Source organism: Protopterus annectens, chromosome 3.part1, assembly GCF_019279795.1.
Source record: "Protopterus annectens isolate FY-2018-M chromosome 3.part1, PAN1.0, whole genome shotgun sequence".
NCBI lineage: Eukaryota > Metazoa > Chordata > Ceratodontiformes > Protopteridae > Protopterus > Protopterus annectens.
This window is the reverse complement of record NC_056732.1, coordinates 1,301,372,915-1,301,396,563: the sequence shown is the minus strand read 5'-3', so window position 1 is coordinate 1,301,396,563 and position 23,649 is coordinate 1,301,372,915. Positions and strand designations below refer to the sequence as shown.

General features: G+C 44.4%; 1 protein-coding gene across 1 annotated transcript in view; it reads right to left on the bottom strand.

The window, feature by feature from the left end:
* The window catches only part of TMEM67 (transmembrane protein 67), a 4,866,727-nt gene that overhangs the window by 4,740,823 nt on the left and 102,255 nt on the right, over positions 1-23,649 (bottom strand). Inside the window, exon 4 of the mRNA XM_044066290.1 lies at positions 1,831-1,940. Coding sequence (XP_043922225.1) covers positions 1,831-1,940 — 110 coding nt within the window. The remainder of the gene's footprint in view (positions 1-1,830; positions 1,941-23,649) is intronic.

The following is a 23,649-nucleotide window of genomic DNA, read 5'->3' as shown; positions in this document are numbered from 1 at the left end:
CTCCCTTGGGACATCCTGAGCCTTGGAATCCTGCTGTCCTTGTGGAAGGAGTGAATGAGAGGCAGAAGGCACCAGTAGTGGATGGGAAGGGTGATCCTGGGAAGAATGCACACTTGACTGAGATGCAGTCAAAGCTCTTCTCATGGCCTCAAATGCTCCCTGGCCCTGATCCGAGGAACTCCCTGTAGATGAAGAAAAAGCCATCGGAGCCAAGGGTCCTCAACAATCTGAGGAAGGAAGATCAGAAACCGAGGTAGGAGTCAAGCTCAACCATGCCGAAGCTCCAAGAGGCAAGGTCTGATCTGAAGAAAAGGAAGTCTGATCCCTGGCCCCTGGCCTGGGCAGTGAGCTACGTCTCCCAGATTCCTCCTGCTCTGACAGACATAGGAACTCTGAGCCGAAGTCAGAGAAGAAGAACGAGTAGGTCTCTGATCCAACAAGGTCCCACCCTGGACTTCAGGATCTCCCTGCTCCTAACTCGAGACAGGTTGGAGGAGGAGGAAGAGAAGCAGTAGAAGGGAGTGACTTCATTGGATCTCAAGTTCCTGGGCTCTGATCCAGCAGTAACTCGGCTAAAGCCGGTGTCTTCAACAGCCTTTTAACCACCCTGTCCACATCATCAGAAAGACTCCTGGTTGAGCAGGTCAAAAGGGTTGGGGATTTCTGGACTGGAGATAGGAGCTGAAAAGATGCTCTGTCTAAGGATAGCGATCAGCTCTGTATAGTCCCAATTATCAGAGCTGAGGGAATCGGAGCCGATAACTTGGAATACTCCAAAGTTCCCTCAGATTCGTGAGTTGACTGCTCCAAAAGAACCATTGGAGCAGACAACTATTTTTCCTGCCAGTTCCAAAGTTTTTGTCACTCTGGAGGTCTTTTCTTCGGTTTGATGGACTTCTGAGTGGAAGATGACGAAGCAGAACCAAATCTGGATAACTGCTTGTTACCTGAAATAGCTTCAGCAAAGGGGCTTTGGATCATACTTTTAAGCATAAGCTTGTTAAACTTTTCTAAGAGAGCTCTTTGATTGAAAGCGTGACATACTGCAGGACTCCTGCTAATGTAACAGCCCCAAACAAACACGAAGTGAGAGTGTCACTCAAAGGCATTTTCTTTCCACATGGAGTACATTTTTTTAAAACATAATGGTTTGTTTCCCTCGTCATTTTGAGACATACGGAATAAACAGTACAGCTATAAATCACATCAACAATACCATGAACAGTATCTATAATTATAAACTTCTATACTATATAAAGAGTTTATCTTTATATAATTTACATATATGTGTAAGAAGTGGAAGGCTAGAGAAGTCCTAACAAAAATAAATGGAGACTCTAAACAGCAAGAAACCTAAACTAAACTCTTTTTGGGTAGAGAAACCTAAACTAAACTCTTTTTGGGTAGCTAAATAATAGAAAGGGGAAAACGTCATAAATAAACAGATGTTAAGAGGATAGGAAGGGTATAAATCTACAAGAAAATGCAAGAATAAGCACTGTAAGCTAAATAGAGTTTAAAACTATGAAGAAATATCACAAAAAACATCTCACTTAGTCCAGAGCTAGCGAAGGACCACATCTCCAGCAAAGTGGCAAATGAGATCTGAGGTAATAGAGGAGGGGTAGAAAGCCGAAAAGCTTAGATGGAGGCCACGAGCTTCAGCATAATGCTGAGACAGATCCGATGGATCGGATCTGACCAATATGTGAGAATAAAGGTGCGACTGACAACACCACATTTACATTTTTCTCTAGTGGAAAGATAAGAGGTATAGCACTTGGAATTTAAAATATTGTGCGGACACAGCAGCAATATGTATGTAATTACCTTCCTCTGTACTAATGACTGGCATAAGCAGGTTGCAAATTTTGCATCTTTATGTTCTGCTTGTGATTCATTCAGTTCAGAATCCATAAGTGTACAAACGAGTAAGATCACTAAATCAAGAAAAGAATCAAGTGAAGTCTGAATATGAAGCTGGCATTTAGGATCTGGCTCAGACTGTGAAAATTGTGCTCTTGTAATTCTGTCTCTTATGTGAGCTGTGCTCTCTTGCAATATGACTTAAAAAAACTCAACCACCCTCAAATGTAATCATTATCCCACATAAATTTTCAGTTTCTATAATATCAGCTAGGTAGCACTCAGAAACTCTTCAGTACCTTTCAACATAACCATTTCCACCATCTTCCTTGCTATAACAATATTATTTAACCAGTTAAGCCTACTGGGGAACACAATCCTTTTCAGGGATGAACTGGGATCAATGTCTGGTTAGCTGACTGGCTCAGGGTCATAGAGAAGACAAGGGCTGAGAGAATCAAATCCTGTATCACAGGAAAGTACAGTTTTGTACCTACCATAAATGTAGATGTCCGATAGATATGCAACTGCAGTCCTTACATATGGGTTGTCCTGCCTCAGGCAGCCCTCGGTTGGCCGGATTCCAAAGTCTGGGTCCGGCGTCGCATGATGTCGCCTCCTCCCCGACGTCAGAGCGGCTGGGGTATAAAAGCATCAGCCGACGCCATCTTCCTCGGTGTTTCTTGCCCCAGATGCCAGGTGCCCTCCAAGGAAGGCTAAATTTAGAACTGGATAAAAAAGTCCAGACATACACAATAGCAATAAACAGATACACCATAACAGATATCCCCAGCTAAGTATAAAAGGAGGGAAGTGGACCCAATACACAGAGGGGTAGGAGGGAGGGAAAACCTGACTGCAGTTGCATATCTATCGGACATCTACATTTATGGTAGGTACAAAACTGTACTATGTCCTTCAAGAATGCAACTGCAGTCCTTACATATGGGTTGAATACCATAGCCAAGCTGGGGGTGGTAGGCTCTAAGATAAGGATGGTGTAGCTAAAATGCCCTGCAGGACTGCTGAAGCAAAGCCTGCTCGGGATCTGGAATATAAAGGCAGGTTGTAGTGCTTGGAAAATGTATGCACGGAGCTCCATGTAGCAGCTTCTAGAATGTCCTTTGTAGCCACCCCTCATAGGAAGGCTGTGGAGGTGGCTGTAGCTCTGGTGGAGTGTGGCCTGATATTGGCTGGCACACCCTTTCCATGAAAAGAATAACAGAATCTGATGCAATGTCCAATCCATTTTGAAATTGTTTGGAAATTGCCTTTCCTTGCACTGCAGGAGCGTATGCTACAAAAAGTTGGTCTGACTTTCTGTTGGCCTTTGTTCTGTCCAAGTAGTAGCGTAGCTGTCTGTGTATGTCCAAAGTGTGCAGCAACCTTTCCCCTTTATTTTGAGGATTGGGGAAGAAAGTAGGCAGGTGAATTGCTTGATTTAGAGACACCCTGGATATCACTTTTGGCATAAAAGAAGGATTGGTTCTTAAAGAAACCCTGTCCTGATGAAAAATGAGAAAAGGAGGTACTGCCATGAGGGCCTGAATCTCCGAAACTCTTCTTGCTGAGGTAATTGCCAACAGGAAAACTGTTTTCCAGGAAAGAAATTGCAATTCTGAAGATGCTGCTGGTTCAAAAGGAGGAAGAGTTAATTTCTCTAACACGAAGTTGAGGTCCCATGCAGGCACTGGTGGTTTTCTGGGAGGTTTGATATTCTTTATCCCTCTTAGAAATTGTCTTAGCAAAGGATGTGAAAACACAGGTAGATCAGTGTTGTATTTTGCTGAAATTGCTGAAGCGTGTATTTTTATGGAAGAATAGGAAAGTCCATTATGCAGCATTTCTGTCAAGTATTCCAGTATCTGTGGGATGCTCATTACTGATGCATCCTGTCCCTTGTTGGTATTCCAGATGTTGAATCTCTCCCATTTGGCTGAATAAGTCTTTCTGGTGGAAGGTCTGCGTGCTTCCAGTAATATCTGTTGAACTTCCTTGGAGAGAGAGATATGGGGAGAAATCAAGGAACCCTCCAAGCTGTCAGCTGCAGAGATTGCAGGTTGGGGTGAACTGTCCTGTAATTGTGCTGAGTCAAGAGTAGAGGCCATTGAGGCAGAGGTCACGGCTTGGTGCAAGTTATGCTCTTTAGTAATGGATACCAGTGCTGTCATGGCCAATCTGGAGCTATTAAGATGCCTTTTGGGTTGCTCTGCTTTGATCTTCAGTAACACCTTGGTCATTAATGGTACAGGTGGGAATGCATAGATTGTTAGAGAGTTCCAGCTGAAAGAGAGAGCATCTATTCTCCAGGCTTGTGGATGGTGTGTCCTCGAGCAGAACTTTTACAGATGATGATTGAGGTGGGAAGCAAAGAGATCTATGTCCGGCCTCCCCCATGCAAGAGTTATTTGTGCAAAAATGTCTGGATGCAACATCCATTCGTGCGGGTCCAGGATGTTTCTGCTTAGACTGTCCGCCAGAACATTGTCCCTGCCCGGAACAAACTGGGATTGCAGCTGTATGTTCAGTTTCAGGGACTTTTCCCCAAAGAGTCATTGTTAGTCTGCAAAGGGGGTAAGAATGAGTACCTCCCTGTTTATGTACCACATAACAGTGGTGTTGTCTGTCTTTATTAGCAGATGACCTTGTTGAAGATATATTCCGAAGGCCTCGATTGCATGAATTACTGCTAACATCTCTTTTTGAATGATGTGAAGATGCACTTCCTGTGAGATCCATTCCCCTTGAATGCATCTGCCCTCCATGTGCACTCCCTATCCATGGTCTGAGGCGTGTGTTGTAATGGTTTGGCTTGTTTGAGGTTTGATGAAAGGCATATCTTTGTTTAACTGGCTTGCTTGGGCCCACCACAGAAACTCCCTTTGTAGACATGGGATGAATGGAATAATTGCTTCTAAGTTGTGGCTGTGTTGAGACCATAAACTTTTTAGGTACCATTGTAATTTTCTCATGTGTAGTCTTGCCAGTGGAACCAGTAGAATGCAAGATGCCATGAAACCCAGGGCCTGCAGGATTTTCCTTGCAGTCATCTGGGTTTGCTTTGCTAGGCTTTTGAAGTAATGTGGTAATTGCTCTTGCTTCTCTTCTGTGAGGTAAGCCATTTGTGATTCTGTGTCTAGTTTGGCTCCTAGAAAAATTATTTGCTGGGATGGCAGTTGTCTTGATTTTTGTAAGTTGACTGTGTATCCCAAAGCCTGTAGTAAGTGAATGACATAATTCAAGTTTTTTGTCAAGGCTTGCTTGCTGTCCGCTTGTATAAGGCAGTCATCCAGGTAAGGGTATATTTGTATCCCCTAGAGTCTGCAGTGTGCAATTACTGATGCCAGGCATTTCATGAATACTCTGGGTGCAGTAGATAAGCCAAAAGGCAATGCTGAGAATTGATAACGCTCTGACCCTGCAAGAAATCTGAGGTATCTTCTGCAACTGTGTCTGATTGGGACATGCAGGTATGCCTCCTTGTGGTCCAGAGTAACCAGCCAAGACCCCTTGCCCAGCATGGGAAGGAGTTGCTGGAGCGTCAGCATTTTGAATTTTGGTACAATGAGAAAAGTGTTTAGAGTGGACAAGTCCAGCATAGGTCTCCATTGCTTTTCTTTTCTTGGAACAAGGAACAGTCTTGAATAAAATCCCTGGCCTTGTTCCTGAGGAGGTACCTTTTCTATTGCTTTGATTTTTATCAGCTTTGAAACTTGTACTAATGCCTCTGCCCTTTGATTTTGTGACAGGTTGGGCATGCCTTGTCTTGTTGGTAAAGTATGGAAGTGGAACCTGTAGCCTTGGTCTATTACGTCCAAAATCCATTTGTCCTTTGTTAAGATGTGCCAATTTTTTGAAAATAAGGATAATTTTCTGCATAAAGGTGCTTCTCTTTGAGCCTTGGTCGGCGGTGTGAAAGTCAAGTCATTGTGATTGTCCCTGTGGAGCAGTAGAAGTCCCTGCCCCACCGCTCTGATTAGTCGGTTGCCATTGGCGTCCCGTGTAGGAGCCTCTGTATTGCCCTCTCCCTCGGGCACGCCTGTTTTTTCCCCTTTGAAACTTGTCAGTGTCTGGAAAGGACCAATTCTTAGAAGGCCAATTCCTGCTGATCCTTGGTGGCTGAACCTGGAGGAAATCTTTGACTGTTTGCACTGATTTAGCCTTTTCCTCAATTGATTTTAACACATCCTGAGCATTAGCACCAAATAGCTTGTGTTTTTCCAGAGGTGCATCTAGAAGCTTTACTTTAACATGATCTGGCAATGCCTGTTCTTTCAACCATGCATGTCTACGTATGACGGCCCCTGTCAAAGCTGCCCTACATGAAGCTTCCAATGCATCATAACCACACTGAAGAAAATGATTGCTAACCTGCTGTGTGTTATGGACCAAATCCTGCAAGGCCTTTTTATCTAAAGGCTCAGGAGAAGCTAACTTTTTCTGCAAATCATCCATCAAGAAATCCTGATACTGAAACATATGAAAAAGGCAATTAAGGGCCCTCATGGCAAGAGTGGTTGAGGTATAAACTTTTTTGCCCCACCTCTCCAGGGACCTAGCTTCCCTGTCTGAGGGCAAAGGATTTTTGGCCGTGGATGTGGCCACCCCTTTGGGCCCCTGGGAAATTGTTTCCAGATCAACAGAATGGGCCTTAAAGAAATGTTTATGAGTTTCAGGAACCCTGTAGTATCTGTCCGGCTTGACAGGAGCAGGGGGGAGAGAATCAGGAGAAGTACTCGAATCTGAGTACACATCATCCAGTACATCTAACACTGGAGGTATAGCTAAAGGCCTGTGTTGGGGAAGCTTAAGGAAGGTACGAAGCCGTTTCCTGGAGTCAGAGAATTCCTGGCCTTGCCACTGAAAATGCTCTCTCATGGAGTGGAGAATTTCCCCAAAAGAAATATCCTCAGGAGGAGAGGCAGAAGGAATAGATTCCTCTGCATTAGAATCCTCGTAGGCCTGGAAGGACTCTTCCTGGGTATCTGAGTGATCAGAGTCACCAGAGGCTTCATCTGAAGAAAGGGTGTCTGTATGCTCAACCCTGGGCCTTTTGTCTGAAGGTGGCTGAGAACCTCTGTCAGGATGGGCCTGGGAGCCTCTGATTAAGGAAATTAGATCTGCAGCTAAAGTCATGATTTGTTTATCAGTAGTGGGCTGAGGCAAAGATTTAGGAGGGTGAGACTTAGCCTGGCTGGAAGCCTTAGCACGTGTGTAGGCCTTGATAGACATAGACATAAGGGGCCTAGCCGCCCCACGTGCTGGAGTAACTTTGTCCACCGGTATGGTCTCAGGCAAATCTTGGGCTTCAGTTTCTGGTGGAAAATCAACAACCGGCACCGGCGTAGGCTCCGGGCCGAAGTGATCGGTAAAGCGGTGTCGTCAGTCTGGAGCAGTGGAAAAACCGCCTCAGAAGAGACCGATGCACTCACGGTAGCTTTTGGCGTGGTGTCGGTGGAAGTCGCGGGCCGAGAATGTCGGTCCCGGTCTTTCCGTTTTTTGGAAATATGTGGTGTCGGTTGTTCCGATGGCATGATACAAGAGAATTTTTCGCCAAAAAAGTCTTCAGCAAACTCTGCCCGGTGCCTGAGTGTGCACTTATTGAAGCAAGCACAGGCACAGCACAGGCCGAGACGTCGTGGTCTGGGCCAAGGCAGGGAAGGCAGTAAGAATGGAAGTCCTTATGAGGTATTTGTTTACCACAAGACACACAGTTATTAACTTTTTCAGTTTTTTCTGACATTGGCTGAGGCAAGAAAAGGTTCCCCAACAGGGTACTTAGCTTTTTGATGACTTCGGATACGTAAAACACAGGAGCTGACCGACCGGCACTTGCGAACTGCTTCTGCTTCGGGCACCGCGCGGCAAGAAAGACCGAGGAAGATGGCGTCGGCTGATGCTTTTATACCCCAGCCGCTCTGACGTCGGGGAGGAGGTGACATCAGCCGACGCCGGACCCAGACTTTGGAATCCGGCCGACCGAGGGCTGCCTGAGGCAGGACAACCCATATGTAAGGACTGCAGTTGCATTCTTGAAGGACATCTACAGCTCACAGCCTTAACCCTTTGTGTGAACTACCATAATCAAGGTCTTACTGACCTTTTTTTTTCCCTATTCAGCTCTCACATTGTTTCAAATCAGAATCCGAGTCAGTCTGCATGACGCACAATAAAAACTCACTTTCTGCAGTCTTCAGTACTGTTCACGGCCCACTGTTTTACACCCCGACACTGCTTTGCTGATGTAACTGAAGTGCTATTTGGCACAGACAGGAGATAAAGTGAAATCCCTTTACAAAGAGTTAGCCGTTTGAAAATTTCTTTATATGAAGAAAGTACAGTTGTATAAGAACCTGCCATAACAGCAGATGTTCTGCTGATCACTGTTGCAGTATTCCAAACTATTGCATTCTCTCACCAAATAACCTGGATGTCCAGCCAGGGTGCAAAAGCTGAAACCTGCCATACATCTGATATTTGACCTACATGCAGGTATAAGGGTACATAAGTAGACATACGGACAAACCCTCAGAAAAACAAAGGAGACCTCAGAGGCAAAAACACACAAACTCCACAACCCTCCACACCCTCGCAACCACAAAGGCCTGACCATAAACCCAACATATTAGTAACAGGAGACTCCATTGTGAGATGCACAGATGTGCCTCTCACCAGGCTGGATAAGGAGAAAGTCACGGTTTGTCGTCTGTTAGGTGCCAGAATCCGCCATATTATACATGCCCTCAAGTCTCCCAACAACAGGTACTGTTATGACGTTGTCATAGTCCATGTTGGGGTGAATGACTTGAGACGTATCCTCCCTGGACTATATGAAGACAGACATGATTGAGCTCGCTGAATGTATGTTCCAGGCAGTTATGTCCCTAGCCTTAAGCAGCATTCTACCGTCATCCAGAATGATGTCTCAATACAAACAGAAAATGATTCAGTTTAACAACTGGCTTAGTTTCTGGCATCATTCTAGGCGGATCCAGTACCAGACAGCCTGGGAAGATATGATCAACAGACTATGATGCTTTGCTAGAGATGGCCTGCATCTGTCTCACTTGAGCTTTAGGCTTCTGGCAAAGGCCCTTGCCTCCAACATACTGCCTGTTTTAGGAAAAGTCCTGAGGTCGATAAAACCAACAAAAATTTCAACAAAACGCAAATTGTAGGTCATGCTGCTAAATGGTAGGTGTCTAAACATGAAACTGCACTCATTACAAGCATTCGTAACTCGAAGATGACATTAATTGTACAGTCACAGAAACATGGTTCAAAGCTGCAGAGAGCACCTCTGCCTTACCTGGTTACTCATCCTATCATACATTCGGACCCCAAACTGTGGGCAGCAAAGCCAAAGAAGGTGGAGTTTTAATATATATTAAAGACGGACACCTCCAGGCTGGTCAAACAGTATGACACACGAGACACTCTAGGTGCAGTTAATCGCTGGCAAGACCCCTATTCAAATCATAGCTAGCTACAGGCCCCCTGAATTTCACTCAAGATGCCTATTCCACCTAGCTGGACCTCTCTGAATCTATCGATTAACTACCCAACCATAGACTGGAAAAACTACTCATATGCCAGAATGCAAATGCCCAGCCATTCCTCAATTTTATCAATGCAAATGCCTTGGAACAGCTAGTCGATACCTCCACAAGAGGTGATACAGTGGACTTGGTATTAATCAGCATGAGTAACTCCACTGCAGCACCCCTTCAGTATCATCCCCTGGTAAGATCCCACCATAAAGTGGTCACTTTCGAAGTCAGCATCTACCCTGACCCCCTCTCTCTAGCTAGGGTCACACAAACAAAAAAAAAACTTCTCCAAAGCTGACTACAACCTCCTGAGGGGATGGTATATACAGCTTTAAATCTGTACCAAAGTACTATACGAGCACTTATATAGACGCATGGAATCAGGAAAACCTGACAAGACAAAACCACCCTCGGCAAGGAAAAGCAAACCTGTCTTAATGGACATCTGCAATAAATAAACTATACAACAAAAGGAAAACATTGCTGTCCAGGACCAAGGAGTAGGTGCCCAATTGGAAGCACACTCTCCTTAGCCTGAACACGCATATAGGAGCAGTAGTGAAGTCCTGTAAAGCCAACTTCAAGTCCAAATTGGCCACATCTACTAGAGACAATCATAAGGCCTTCTTTCACATATGTCCGCAATCTCAAAGAAAGCACCCAGATATGTTCAGAACTGGTGGTCAAGGACACCACAAATGCTGTAGATATAGCTAACCTACTTGCTGAGATTCAGTGAAAACTTCACCCCTCTGTTCCCCCATCAGTAAATCAGGACATTCCCAGTACCTGACTCCTTCCCTTATCTCTAGGGAACAGGTCATCACTAACCTCTCAAAAGCAAAAAATACAGCCTCTAACCTTGGCAATAATTAAGTCTTTCATAAATGTTTCCATATGTGCTGTTCCTTTACTTCCATACTTTTCTGCTTTATACAAATTTTATAAAAATTTCCAGTCTCTCTAAAACCTGTACAGGATCTCTGGATATTTCTCTTTCATAGGTTCAATAAGTCTGGTGACAACCCTTTCAACATTAAGCTGCCTGAATCACTGTGCTAAAAGTTTGTGTTCTGGAGTTATCAAAAGAACAGCCCTGCTAGTCTACTGAATATCCACTCTGAAACACTGTCAAATTCACACTCTCATTTCTTTCCAAATGCATCTCCTCCAGCATTGCTCTCTGCACTTTATATAATTCAATCCTCTTTTTTTATCAATATGTGTAAGGCCATTCATCTTCCAGGATAATATGGACAGCGCAGCCATCATAATTAAAAGCTACTGACGCACCTATTATACATCACCGTTTTTTTTTTTCTTCAATTATTTCTGGCTTTTATGTTGCATGATTATACTAATATTTGCAAGCTGATCTTCATTATGTTGCTTCCTCTCATCTCCATTTGCTCCTATATCACATTTCAAGACTTTGTTTTAATGAAAACCCTCAAAAAAACAAAAACATATACAAAACATGTCATCCCCTGTTAATTTGCAACAAACACAATTATGTACATCTCCCCTGTTAACTTGCAACAAACACACAGTTATGTACATCTTTAAAACATGAAGTTTAATCCTCCAGAAGGGAGCAATTGCTCAAAACTGATAGCTGAACCTACAGAGAGTCTTTATCACTTTAGTGAATGGCATTTCATTGGAAATGCCATTCATCAAAATCCACTCTTGTATGGAGCTGTGCCCCCCTCCCCACTAATTATACATACCAACTCAGAGATCGCACTACAGTGGGGGAAAGAGCAAATTTCCTGATCCTCACTGTACAGCGATCTCAGTATGAACAGTTCGACAAATGGCATGTTCAATGCAAGTGAACCAAAAATGCTGTTTGCTGATTTGGATTTTCACTGAAGTAATACAGACCCCCCTACAGGCATTATTGAATCTAAAATGAAGGTCACCCATACTAAAGCACATGCTACAGCTTGTGTTCCCACTTACACAGATTGCTGTCTGTTATCTTCTTATCTCTCTTCCCAAAGATGTAAAAAAAAAAAACAAACAGCTTGTATATTTTCAGAAAACATTAACTTTTGGCCCCAAGAAAACATGCCCTGGCTGTCTTTAAATGAAACTAAACGTACACTGTTCTACTAACTGCATTAATGTATTAAGTCTGCCAAGGAGGTTGTTAGCACTTACTAACTTTCCCATAAATTCATAGCTATTTGTTTCACTGAACTGATTGCCATTTTGTCCTCAACAAAGAATTCTTGGAATTCTCAGGATTAACTGCTTGCGTCTGCAGACAGTTTGTCTCCATGGCAATGTACTCAGCAATAAGTCTTTGTACATTTAAGTCAGAAAAGAATGCACAGCTGCCCTTAGCTGCAGACATCTTGACTCCACTGAACATTTGCTAGTGAAAAACAAGATATCTTTGTAGTTGCAATAGATACATCCACAGCCCCTTTCCCTCCCATTTTTCCACATGGAATCAGGATGTCACTTCAACAGTGAAAATCATCTAGAGCCAAGGTTTACAACACTTTCTGGCTAGCCTAGCCGCAGTAGTTCTTTAACACAACACACCATCACCTATGGCCAATTCAGAGTGTCCAATCGACCCACTGCATGACTTTAGAATGTAGGAGGAAAGCTGAGCACCCAAAAGAAACACGCAAATATAAGGAGGACAGGTAGACTCCACACAGAAGTCACCATATCAGAGAATTGAACCGGGGAACCTCTTGCTATGAAGCAACGATGCTAACCACTGTGCCACCCTTTTTGCAGTTATAAGAAGCTTAGCATTTTCACTGCTTTCATCATTTTGTCTTGTATTTAAAGCCCACATGCTTACAAAGACACCTATTTACAGCTTAAATCAAAGGTGGTAATTTAGACATTCACCTTTGTAAAATAATGAGAGAAAATATCTTTAGTCTACATATAATCAGTGCACTTTTACATCCCACCAGGCAAGTTCCCAGCATATGAACACTAAACTCACTTTTGTTAAGCCTTTTTTCACTTGTTATACTGCAAAAGCTATACTTCTTGCAACTAAAAAGTACTTGTTTAATATCTTTAACACATACAACAGTCACTGAAAAGATTCCCCCAAACATTTAAAATACTCGACTATACATTACACAACTGTTTTACGACATATAACATACAGTTTATATTATAAAATATTTTATACAAATTTTAAAAATAAAAAATTATATTACTTCCCCCTTTTATTGTCCTCCAAAATATTAATGATATAAAGCATGGGATATGTTAAACTTGTGGGTGAACTGTAAAGCAAAGTCAATAAAAAGCACAGCATTTTTCAGCCACTTTTTCTTCAAAACTATGTTTTACAAATATAAGATGCTCTGTAAGTCTTCTATTTACTCACAAATTTCAGAGCTGCTAGTCTTCATCTCCCAACACCAGATTCTGGTTCAAGTTCAAGATGCTGCTGCTGATTCTTCTAGTCAACTTCTGTGCTTTTTTCTCTCGCAAGTATTTTCCTTAGAACACTGGAAAAGGTTTCATTGGCAAAGTCTATGAACATTCCCTTAGAAGAACAAGAAGCACAGTCCCCTGATGCTTGCTGACTCACTTTTTGTTAGATAAACTATTTCCTCCTTAGCATGTTCTGTGTCAACAAATGAGTTTGCTCCTCCAGGAAAAAAAACCTTTGAAGACATACCCTAATAGCAGGAATAAACTTGCTTCTCTTCTGTATGATATACAGTGAATAATCACTTTCAACAAACACTTTCTCCAACTGTTAATGTTTTGCCCTCCGCCACAATTTTGTCAGGATCAACTTTTTCTGCTGGTATGATTGCATCTTTACTAATATATGTGTCTTGGCTGCTTTCTCATGGCCAGGTTTGGAGAATATACTTTATGTTCCCTTTCAAATAACAAATTCTGCTGTTGAACACCAGTCCAGCTGCTTACTTGTGCTTTCATAAAATTAATACAGTCTGTTCCTTCCAGTTTTACTGGTACAGCAGTTTTGTGTGTGTGTGTGTTGCCAACTTGCCTTCTAACCATTTAAATATTTCTTAAGAAACCTCATATTCAGCCAGCTTTTTCTTCATGTCAGCCTTTGATTTTTGCAGTTTTATCAGCTCAACTGAATGGCTAGTTAAAGCTTCTTCTATATTTCCAGACTTTCAGTGTCTGAATTGATATATTCCTAAAATTTTCCTTTAATCACCTCGGAGTACATTTGATTTATTTTTTCCTCTAAATTACTGGAAGCCATTTCCTGAACCAAAGCTAAAGCTTAAACTGATTTTTGCTTAACAGCTACAGAACCTTCTGAGACAGTGTTTTCACTCCACCTTTTCTGGATGATTTTCTTTCAGGTTTTCCAAATTTCTTCTTTCCCGGCACCCAGGCAGTGTATTTACTACCCAGTAACTGAATTTTACTAAAAAATATTTTCAATGAGACGCATTTTTCTCAGTTTCTGTTTTCACACTAGGAGTGCTAAAGTTACACTGTTGATCAGTGTGCAGCCATTTTGGAAGTCTTTCTTCTAGAGAACGTTAAGCACATAATCAAAAAAACTGATGCCTAAAAGGGATCAGAATCCTATCATGTATAATGTCAGGTTGATGGACGACAGGTTGGGATGAGGTAATGAATCAATCTATTGTGAGAGCAAGTCCACTGTGGAGGGTAGCTCCTGGTGAAGACCCTTGGCTATGTGGAAAACAAGGGTGGACCAATGCTGCCTTGTCCAACAGGGAGTCACCAAGAAGACATTTGGATATTTTCTCTGGATCTTAAGACCATGAGGAGAAGAGGAAGTGGAGGGAAGGTACACAAAAAGCTCCATGTCCAAAGAAAGGACATTTTCCAAGCTTGAGGATAGTCAGTCCTGATGCCAAAGAGCAGGAGTTGGTTGCCAATGGTGGAACACCCCTTTTGTGAACTAGGTCTAGGAAGATCTCCCTGTTCAGCATCCATTTGTGGAAATCTTCTCGATCTGCTTTGAAAGTCTGCCAGAACTGTCCTACAAGGGAATGGAAACTGCTTGGAGAGAGAGTTTTGCTTTTGTGGCCTGTTCACATGCCAAAAGAGAAAATCTGCACTGTTAATGTAATCTACAGCTCTCCTGCTTGTTTATGTACCACATGACCATTGTGTTCTCTGTAAACACTCTTAAGGGACCTCATTTCCAAGAATGGGAGAAGATCTGTAGGGCCTGCGCTAGTGCCCTCATCTCCTTCGAATTGATGTCTTCCGATTTTAGATTTATTGGTCAATGTCACTGAACCTTCAGGTTTCCTTGTCCATGCATCAGATGAGGCATCTGTGTACAACTCTTGTTGCAGTGTCTGCAGTCTGAAAGGTAGTCCTAGGCTGAGCTTTATCTGTGATACCCACCAAAGGATTTCCTTATTTAGACAAAGCAGGAGGGGAATCCGGACATCCAGGGGATGTGAATGTTGCAACCAGGTGGATTGGAGATACCAATGGATCCTTCTTGTATGCAGTCTGGCAAAGGGAACCACAGGGATGGTTGCTGCCATGAAACCCAGTATTCTGAGAATCTCTCTTGTAATACAAAACTGAAGTGGAAAACAACTGGTAACTGGTGAGGCTGTGCACTGTCTGGTGGTAAGAAAACCTATGAGTTTGGTACCTAGTCTGCACACCTACAAAACAAGGTCTTGCCTTGGTTTCATAGCAGACTTCTTCAGGTTGATTATGAATGCCAGGCCCTGAAATAGAGACGATGTGAAGCTGAGATTAATCAAGTGTTTCTGCTAAAAAGATGCCTGTATTAGCAGGTCATCTAAATTAGGGAATGTCTGGATTCCCAGAGTCCTGCAATACTCTGACTGGATTGTGAAACTTTGTGAAAACTGGAGAAAGTCCAAAAGGTAAAGCAGAGAACTGAAAAAGTGATGAGCAAGTAGAAAACCTCAAAAGATTTCTCTAAGCAGGATAAATAGTACTGTGGAGACAGACCTACTTTAGGTCCAGAAACACCAGTAAGGTTTGTGAAAGAATGAATGGTAGCAGAGATTGAAGGGACAACAACTTGAAAGATGGAACGCACAGAAAAGTGTTCAGGGCAGAGATCCAGTATATGTCTCCAGTTTCCTCCTTTTCTTCAAACAAGAAATGGTCTGGAATAGAACCCTTTTCCCCACATATTGTGGAGGCAACTGTTCTACTGTGCCTTGCTTAAGCAAGGCTTGAATGTTGGGAAAGAGCAACTGTATATGACTGTGAGGAGGAGATGGAATGGCTTTGAATGAAATAATTTCTTTACAAGTCATTCTGTACCCATTCTGAATGATGGAAAGAGATCTTTTGAATGAAATGATGAGTAGCCACTTTTTTAGGAATGAAATGAGCCTTTCGGATGGGGGTAGGGATCAAGTGAAAGGTGGGAGAAGGTGACAGAGGGTAGCTGGGCAGAACTGTCTAGACACAGAGGCCTCCCAGATCCGGCATCCCTGTCTGGTTTGCAATGGATTCTTTTTCCAGGCATAATCTTGGCCTTATGACAAAAGCCTAGAGACTCTGAGTGAAGAAAATTTGTTTTTTTTTTTGCAAATAGTTCCTTTGGTATATGGCCACAGAAGTGATACAAACTATCCTTGTAAATGTTTGAAAAGACTAGCAGCATATCTTCCAGGAGGGGCTAGAAATGTGAAAATGCATACCGCCTGATAATAGAACCCATAGCAGCTGCCCTAGAGAAAGCTTCTACTGCACAACAGCTGCATTTTATGCTGACCTAGTCACTTGGGAAGCCACAGCCACCATAAATAAGGACTGTTTACTGCCTAGTTCCTCAAGGGATGATAACATTTTATTTAAAATTGGACACAAAAGACTATACATATTTAGTCATTTCTGTCTGATAATTCAGGGCTGTAAAAGTCAGAATGCAATGAGTATAAACCTTCTCCTCAATCTGTCCATTATCCTGTGATACCTTTATCTGAAGGAAGACCATTGGCAGAAAATGTAACCGAGGGCTTGTCTGTAGACACTGAGAACACAGGGTTTTATGCAGACATTTCAAGACTTTGGGTCCTTTGTAAAATCTACCAGGCCTTTTACGGCCTGATGGCTGTCAGTCAGGTGCAGTGGAAGTGGATGCAAAGGCATCAAACACATCCTGCAGAACAGGCGGTGCAGGTGCAAGTTTATGGGTGTCTACCTCAAACAGGTTATATCATCTCTGTAGTGCATGGAGTGAGGTGATTACACTATGACATTTGGAAAAAGACAAATCAGTTAAGCACTAGATTGGCATGAGACCTGATCTTAACAAATGTAAAGCACCCCCTGCTTCAGTTGTTCAGGTCATGTCTCAAGCTAGGCAAAGAAATTTGCCGGTATAGATTAGCAAAAGACAGCAGCAGAACAAAAGATTTGTTTCTGCAAATTGTCTGCATTAATCAGGTGTCCCTTCCCATTACAAACATAGAAACTAGCTAGAATGACAAGATGTGTGTTTGTCTGCATTTTCTCTGAAGGATAAACTCAAACTTAAATGCATAACTATTCAATGACTTAATTCCACCATGATATGCCTGAAAAACAATATGAGGAAGGGACCAAACAAATGAGGTAGAAATCTGTCATTCTGCAAAAAAATTGGTGGTTTAAGGTATAGCAATGTGAAGTGTAAATGTAAGGGACTGCGGTACACTGCCTTTCTGACAGCACTCGCCAAGTGCCTAAATGCTTGATGGCACTGAAAGTCAGTAAAACATTTAGGGTTTTCTTTCCCCTGTAAGTAGCCGGACATAGAGCAAATGAGGCTCCATGTACTACAAAAAATATGACTGGATGTCCAATCATAACCCTAAATTATAACTTCTCAATATGGATGCTAAGATTGACCTCCCAAGCTTCGCTCTCAAGATGAATTTTGCATCCATATCTCAGGCACATAAGAAACTGGTTATGATTGTCAATCTAATCCTAACTCTCTGATTAGCCTCAGAAACCTGCTTTGATTCCCATTCAAATTGTTAACGATAGTTTTCCCCAATGAAGCTTCTTCAACTGGGAAATCAGGAGAAAGGGAATCTCCTTCATCAGAAGGTACTTGCCCTGACAAGTAGAACTGGGATGAATTGGCCAAGGAGTGCTCATCTGAGTTTTATGCAACCTCTTTATCCTCAGAAAAGAAAAAGAAGTTATGTACCTACCATAACGTTCCATGTTAGTTGTCCTTCATCTCGCCTTCCTTCTTGCTGTTTGGGTTCGGAGCCGAGCCTACTTCTATAGCTTGAAAGCTATTTATTGGTTCAAGGCTAACCCTTATCCCAGAATGCCCAGCGTCAGCTACCCAGATCTCGTTTGTGATAGCGCACACTAGACATATAAAGTAACAAGTAACCTAAAACTGATTAACCAAAACAATTAGCTATGTACTCACCATAACGATAGATGTAAGTGGTCCATCTCGCCTACTTCATTACTGACGGGCTCGGAGCTGAGTATCAGCTCCGACTCGGCCGCTATAATTAGCACGAAGTCTCTAATTGGCTGGGCTAAGCCTGTATCCCAGGATGCACCACGCCCAAATCCCCAGATCTTGTTTGCCACAATATAATCATTACACATGCATAACCCCACAGGAACACACAGCAAGAAGAGAGAAAAAATAATATCCTCAGAAGGGTCTAAGAATATAAATTTCCTCCAAGTCCACCAGGAAGGGGGAAGGTGGGTGGGTACGTAAGAATGTAGGCGAGATGGACCACATACATCTATCGTTATGGTGAGTACATAATTAATTGATGTAATGTGGTCCTATCTCGCCTACATTCATTACTGACGGGACAGCGTCCCTAGCACCTATATCCTGGGAGGCTCATGGGAAAACACTCCTGAGCACCGTGGAACCAAAGGAAGCCTGGCCTCTAGAAGCCACGTCCAGCTTATAATGAGAAATAAAGGTGTGTGGGGAAGCCCAGGTGGCTGCCGCACAGATTTCATCCAAAGAGAGCCTAGCATGAAAAGCCACTGAGGTAGCCATAGCCCTGATGGAATGCGCCTTAACTGGGAAAGGTAGATCTCTACCTGCCGATGTGTAAATAAATGAGATACAGTCCTTAATCCACCTTGCAATAGTGCCTTTGGTCACAGGGCTACCAATCCTGTTCTCTGAAAAGGACACAAACAACTGATCTGAATTCCTCTCTTGTTTTGTCCTGTGCAAATAAAACCTGAGTTGTCTATGTACATCCAATTGGTGAAATTTGAATTCTGCCTTGTTTGAAGAGTGGGGTAAAAATACCGGTAACTCAATGGATTGGTGAAGACAGAAGGTAGAAGAAACCTTAGGAAGAAAGGAAGGGTTGAGTCTCAAGGATACTCTATCCTTATGAAAAATCAAATAAGGAGGTTCAACGGAAAGGGCTTGAAGCTCTGATACCCCTCTGGCTGAAGTAATGGCCACCAGAAAGGCTGTCTTCCAAGATAAATATTTTAATTCACAAGTGGCTACAGGCTCAAAGGGAGAAGAAGTTATGGCTCTAAGCACCAAGTTTAAATCCCATGGCAAAACTGGCTGTGAAACTGGGGGACGAAGTAACCAGGCTCCTTTTAGGAATGCTTTACACAGTTATGGCCCATGAGGGAAGGCTCATATGAAACGTGAAAATTAGAAATTGCCACCAGCTGTACCTAATAGTGGAGGCAGCGGAACCTTGTCTGAAAAGCGTCGCCAAAAAATCCAAAACTGCCGTCACAGGGGCTGTAAAGGGATCTAGATTATGTGACTGGGCCCAGATATCAAATCTCTTCCATTTACTGGAGTATATCTTTCTAGTGGATGGCTTGTGGGAAGAAGATAGGATATGTACCACTACTGGTGTAAAGGAAAGCTGTCTGACTAAGGACGGAAGTGGAGAAGCCAGGCACTGAGCTTGAGGGTTCGCAGGGATGGATGGAACTGCCCTGACAGATGAGTCAATAGGTCTGGAACTGGATCCAGAATCCAAGGACAGTCCATGGTATATCTCCGGAGAAAGGGAAACCAAACTTGACGGGGCCAGTGTGGTGCGATCAAAATCATTTTGCTTCCCAAGGAAGTTGCCTTCTGAATCACTCTTAGCAGCAGAGGAAACGGAGGGAAGGCATAGAGCAGACCGGGGGGCCAATCGTGGACTAGAGTGTCCCTGGGTGACTCCCCCTGAGGGGGGATCAGAGTGAAGTAACTGCTGCACTTGGCATTGAGGGGACTGGCAAAGAGGTCACAGCAAGGTAGACCCCACCTGGAGAAGATCTGAGCAGCAACTCGATCATTCAGGGACCACTCATGAGGCATCAGAATAGCTCTGCTTAGCCTGTCTACTATCACATTGGACTTCCCCGGAATGTGAGTTGCCACTAGGAAGTGTTGGGAAGACACCGCCCAATTCCACACTCTCATGGCCTCTCTGCAAAGGGGATAGGACTTGGTTCCCCCCTGCCTGTTCAGGTACCACACGACTAACATGTTGTCGGAAAGAATTGAAATAGTTCCCTTGGGAAGAGAGCTGTGAAGTGCCTGCAATGCTAGTAGCACTGCTCTCATCTCCAGGACATTTATATGCAAGTGTACCTCGTGATCTTGCCACATGCCTTGGACTGTCCTGCCCAGATAATGCCCCCCATCCACCCTGTCTGGGAGGCGTCCGTGGTCACTGTGGCAGTAGGGGGCAGAGGGTTCAGGGATCTCCCTTTGTTCAGATTGGGTGAATGAAGCCACCAACGCAAGTCTTGTCGGCACTGTTACGTTATAAGAATCGGATGAGACAGAGGGAATTCTTGAAAGGACCATTGGACCGAAAGAAGCCACTGGAGTATCCACATATGTAGCCTGGCCAGGGGTACTAGTAGGATGGTGGCTGCCATGGAACCTAGTAACTGAAGAATAAGTCCGTCTTGGACCTTTTTCAGAGGTAATAAGGCCAAAACCTGAGCCTGTAGCACTTTTATTCTTTCTGTAGGAAGGAAAACCCTAATTTCACCGGAATCTAACTCTGTGCAGATAAATGCAACACGTTGTGATGGCAGCAAGACAGATTTTTGCCAGTTGAAAGTAATCCCTAGGAGTTGACCCAAGTTGATGGTGGCCACCGTGGCTCAAACAAGTAGATGCCTGGTGGGGGCGGTGAGAAGCCAGTCGTCTAGGTAAGGAAACACCTGGAATCCTAGACATCTCAGGTGAGCAGTCACCACTGCCAGACATTTGATAAACACCCTGGGGGCTGCGATGAGACCAAAGGGCAGGGCTCGGAATTGGAAATGACTGGCTCCCAGCTGGAAGCGTAAGTGATTCCTGGAGGCCTTGTTTATCTTGATGTGTTAATAGGCATCCTTGAGATCGATGGAGCACATCCATACTCCTTTTTCCAACAAGGGGAAAATGGTTTGAAGAGTGACCATTCGGAACTTTGGCTTCCTGATGAAGTGGTTTAAATGGCTGAGATCCAGGATGGGCCTCAAGTACCCTGTTCTTTAAGGCACCAAAAATAACCTTGAGTAAGTTCCTAATCCGATCTGGTCTGAGGGGACTGGTTGGATGACTCCTTTTTCCAGCAGCTTTGAGACTTCTAACGCTGCTTGATCCCTTTGACTGGGTGGAACATCTGGGACTCTCTTGGATGGCGGAGGGGGTGCGATAAAGGGAATGATGTAACCTCCGGCAATAATTTGAAGCACCCATCGATCCTGAGTGATGTTTCCCCAGGCTTGAAGATGCTTCGAGAAATGACCCCCGACTGGTTCCAGAGAGGCACAGCCGGGCAGTCCCTCAGGGACGTTGCTAGGAGGAACCACAAAAGGACTCACGGTCTCCTGAGTTGTGGGGGCCTCCCCTGGCCCTAGGGCGACGTCTTCCAGAGTAATTCCCCCCCTCCTCTGCCTCTGGAGGGGGGGTCACCATGATGGTCAGGAAAAGACTTCTTGAACCACATCTTTCCTCGCCTCTGCGCCTTGCGATAAGGTCTAGAGGGAAGTGAAAAATGGGCCCCTACGGCAGACAAAGTCTTACCCTCCTGCTCACATCTGGTGAGAGTGTCTTTCACTTTGGGTCCAAAGAGGGAGGACCCGTCAAAGGGAGCGTCCGTGAAGGAAGACTTGAAGGCCTCCGCGAAGTGACACAGGTGCATCCTGGCTTGCCTCCTAAGGGCTACGCCTGCGCTAGCTGCCCTACCCGCCCCCTCGGCTGCATAGGATATGAGCCTCATGGACGAGTCAACAAGAGAAGACAGGGTAGACAGCTGGGCGTTACACTGGGTTCACCGCCTCAGGCAAGTTACCCGACAGAGTATCTCCCAACTCCTTGAGGAGATCTCTTTGGAGCCTCGTAAAATGACACAGATAATTCAACGACTACAAAGTAAAGGTCGCTGAGGACAGGGTACGCTTTCCATACCGATCCATACTCCTAGACTCCTTGTTAGGAGGGTGAACGGAAGCAGAAGCCTCTGCAACTTCTTGCTGAGTGGCAGACGCTATCACCATGGCATCTACAGGAACTCCTTTTGTCAAGAACTCTTTCCCAGAAGGCGCAGACAAGAACTCTCTGTCTCAAAATCTCCAGGATGTCGGAGAATGAGACATCATCGGAGGACGACTTTGGGGACCCCTTTGCATCATCGAGGTCGGTGTCTGAGGTGACAGACTCATCTGGGGAGTCTATGTGCTTCATCTTACACAACTTCTTTCTGGGAGGCTCTTCAGGCAAAGACTCTGAAGGGCCCTCAGAAAGCAGGGGACCACGCATGGGGGTATCCTCAGACCTTCGAGCCCCGCTGCCTGCTGATAGGGGGGGCATCAGGGGCTCTAGTCGCAGTGTCCAGGAAAGGAATGGTTGACTCGAGTGATATCACCGAAGACCTGGCCAGTGCGCTCCTCATGGCCTCGAAGGTGGGTCCACCCGAATCCGAGGAGTGACCCATCTCTGAGACCACAATCGGAACAGGGGCTCCCCCGGCCGAAGCACCAAGAGGGAGACTCGGAGCCGAGGTCTGGAGCCCTGATGTATCCCCCTCGGGTCCGACCGACAAAACCAGAGTGCCGAAACCATTAGATGGAACCAAAAAGGTTGGAGCCGAGGTCGGAGCCGAAAAACTCAAAGGGGGTTTCGGAGCTGACCCAAGGACTTCACTCGACTCAGAACACTCCGGCTCCGATGACACAGAGGTGGTCAGAGGAGGAATAATTGAAACCGACAAAAGGGCAAGCTCTGGAGCCGACTGGGCTGGAGCAGAGAATAATTTTGTTAACACTGGTGACTGGAGGAGCCTCTGCTCCACCCTATCCAAATCCGAATCAGATAACTTGGAGGACACAGAAGGGGGTCGAGAAGTCTTCTCTAATGGATCCAACATAAAGCTAGGAGAATGGCTCCGAATCAGCTCCAAGACAACTGGAGCCGAAGTCGGCTCCAACATAACAGAAACCTCCTTCGGCTCCGGCGGCAGTGGAACCGAAGAAGCAGTCTCCGGTACTGACAGCATCTCCTGCGGCTCCGAGACCAATGGAGCCGAGGAAGGTGAAACAGTCTTTAATCTTTTCTCCGATGGCTTCGACGAACTAGACGGAGCCGGAGATCTCTTTTTTGTCTTAGATTTCCCACTAAGGGGAGAAGACGCCAAAGCTTCTTCAAAGGCAGGTTTTATCAGGCCCTTGAGAATCAACTTATTTTTTCTCTCTTGCAAGACCCTGGAACTAAACGAATGACACACTGCAGGACTCTTGCAAGTGTATAGCGCTCAAACAGTACACACAGATGGCATGGCCATCAGTCAGAGACATCTTATAGGAACATTTGGTGCACTTTTTGAAACCAGAAGGCCTATGCTCCTTCTGATCTTTGCCTGACATTTCAAATCTCCACACAAAACCAAACACCAACACAAAAGGGAAAGGAAGAAGGGACTAACTCAAACACCCCTAAAACCAACAAGGAAACACACCGAACAGGGCTAAGGCCCTCTAACTTAAACGGGCCTAGCCCGCCAAACACAAGGATACCACAACTATAACTAAAAACAGAAAACGGTCACAAAACACCAAATAGACAGAACATAGCTATTAAAATAGCTTTTGGTTGGAAAAAAAAAATTACAGGAAACTAAGTAAATAGCTCAAATAAGGTACTTAGCCACAGCCAAGCTCGAGACCACGTCTTCACTCAACGAGCGGCAAACGAGATCTGGGGGTTTCGGTGTGGTGCATCCTGGGATACAGGCTTAGCCCAGCCAATTAGAGACTTTGTGCT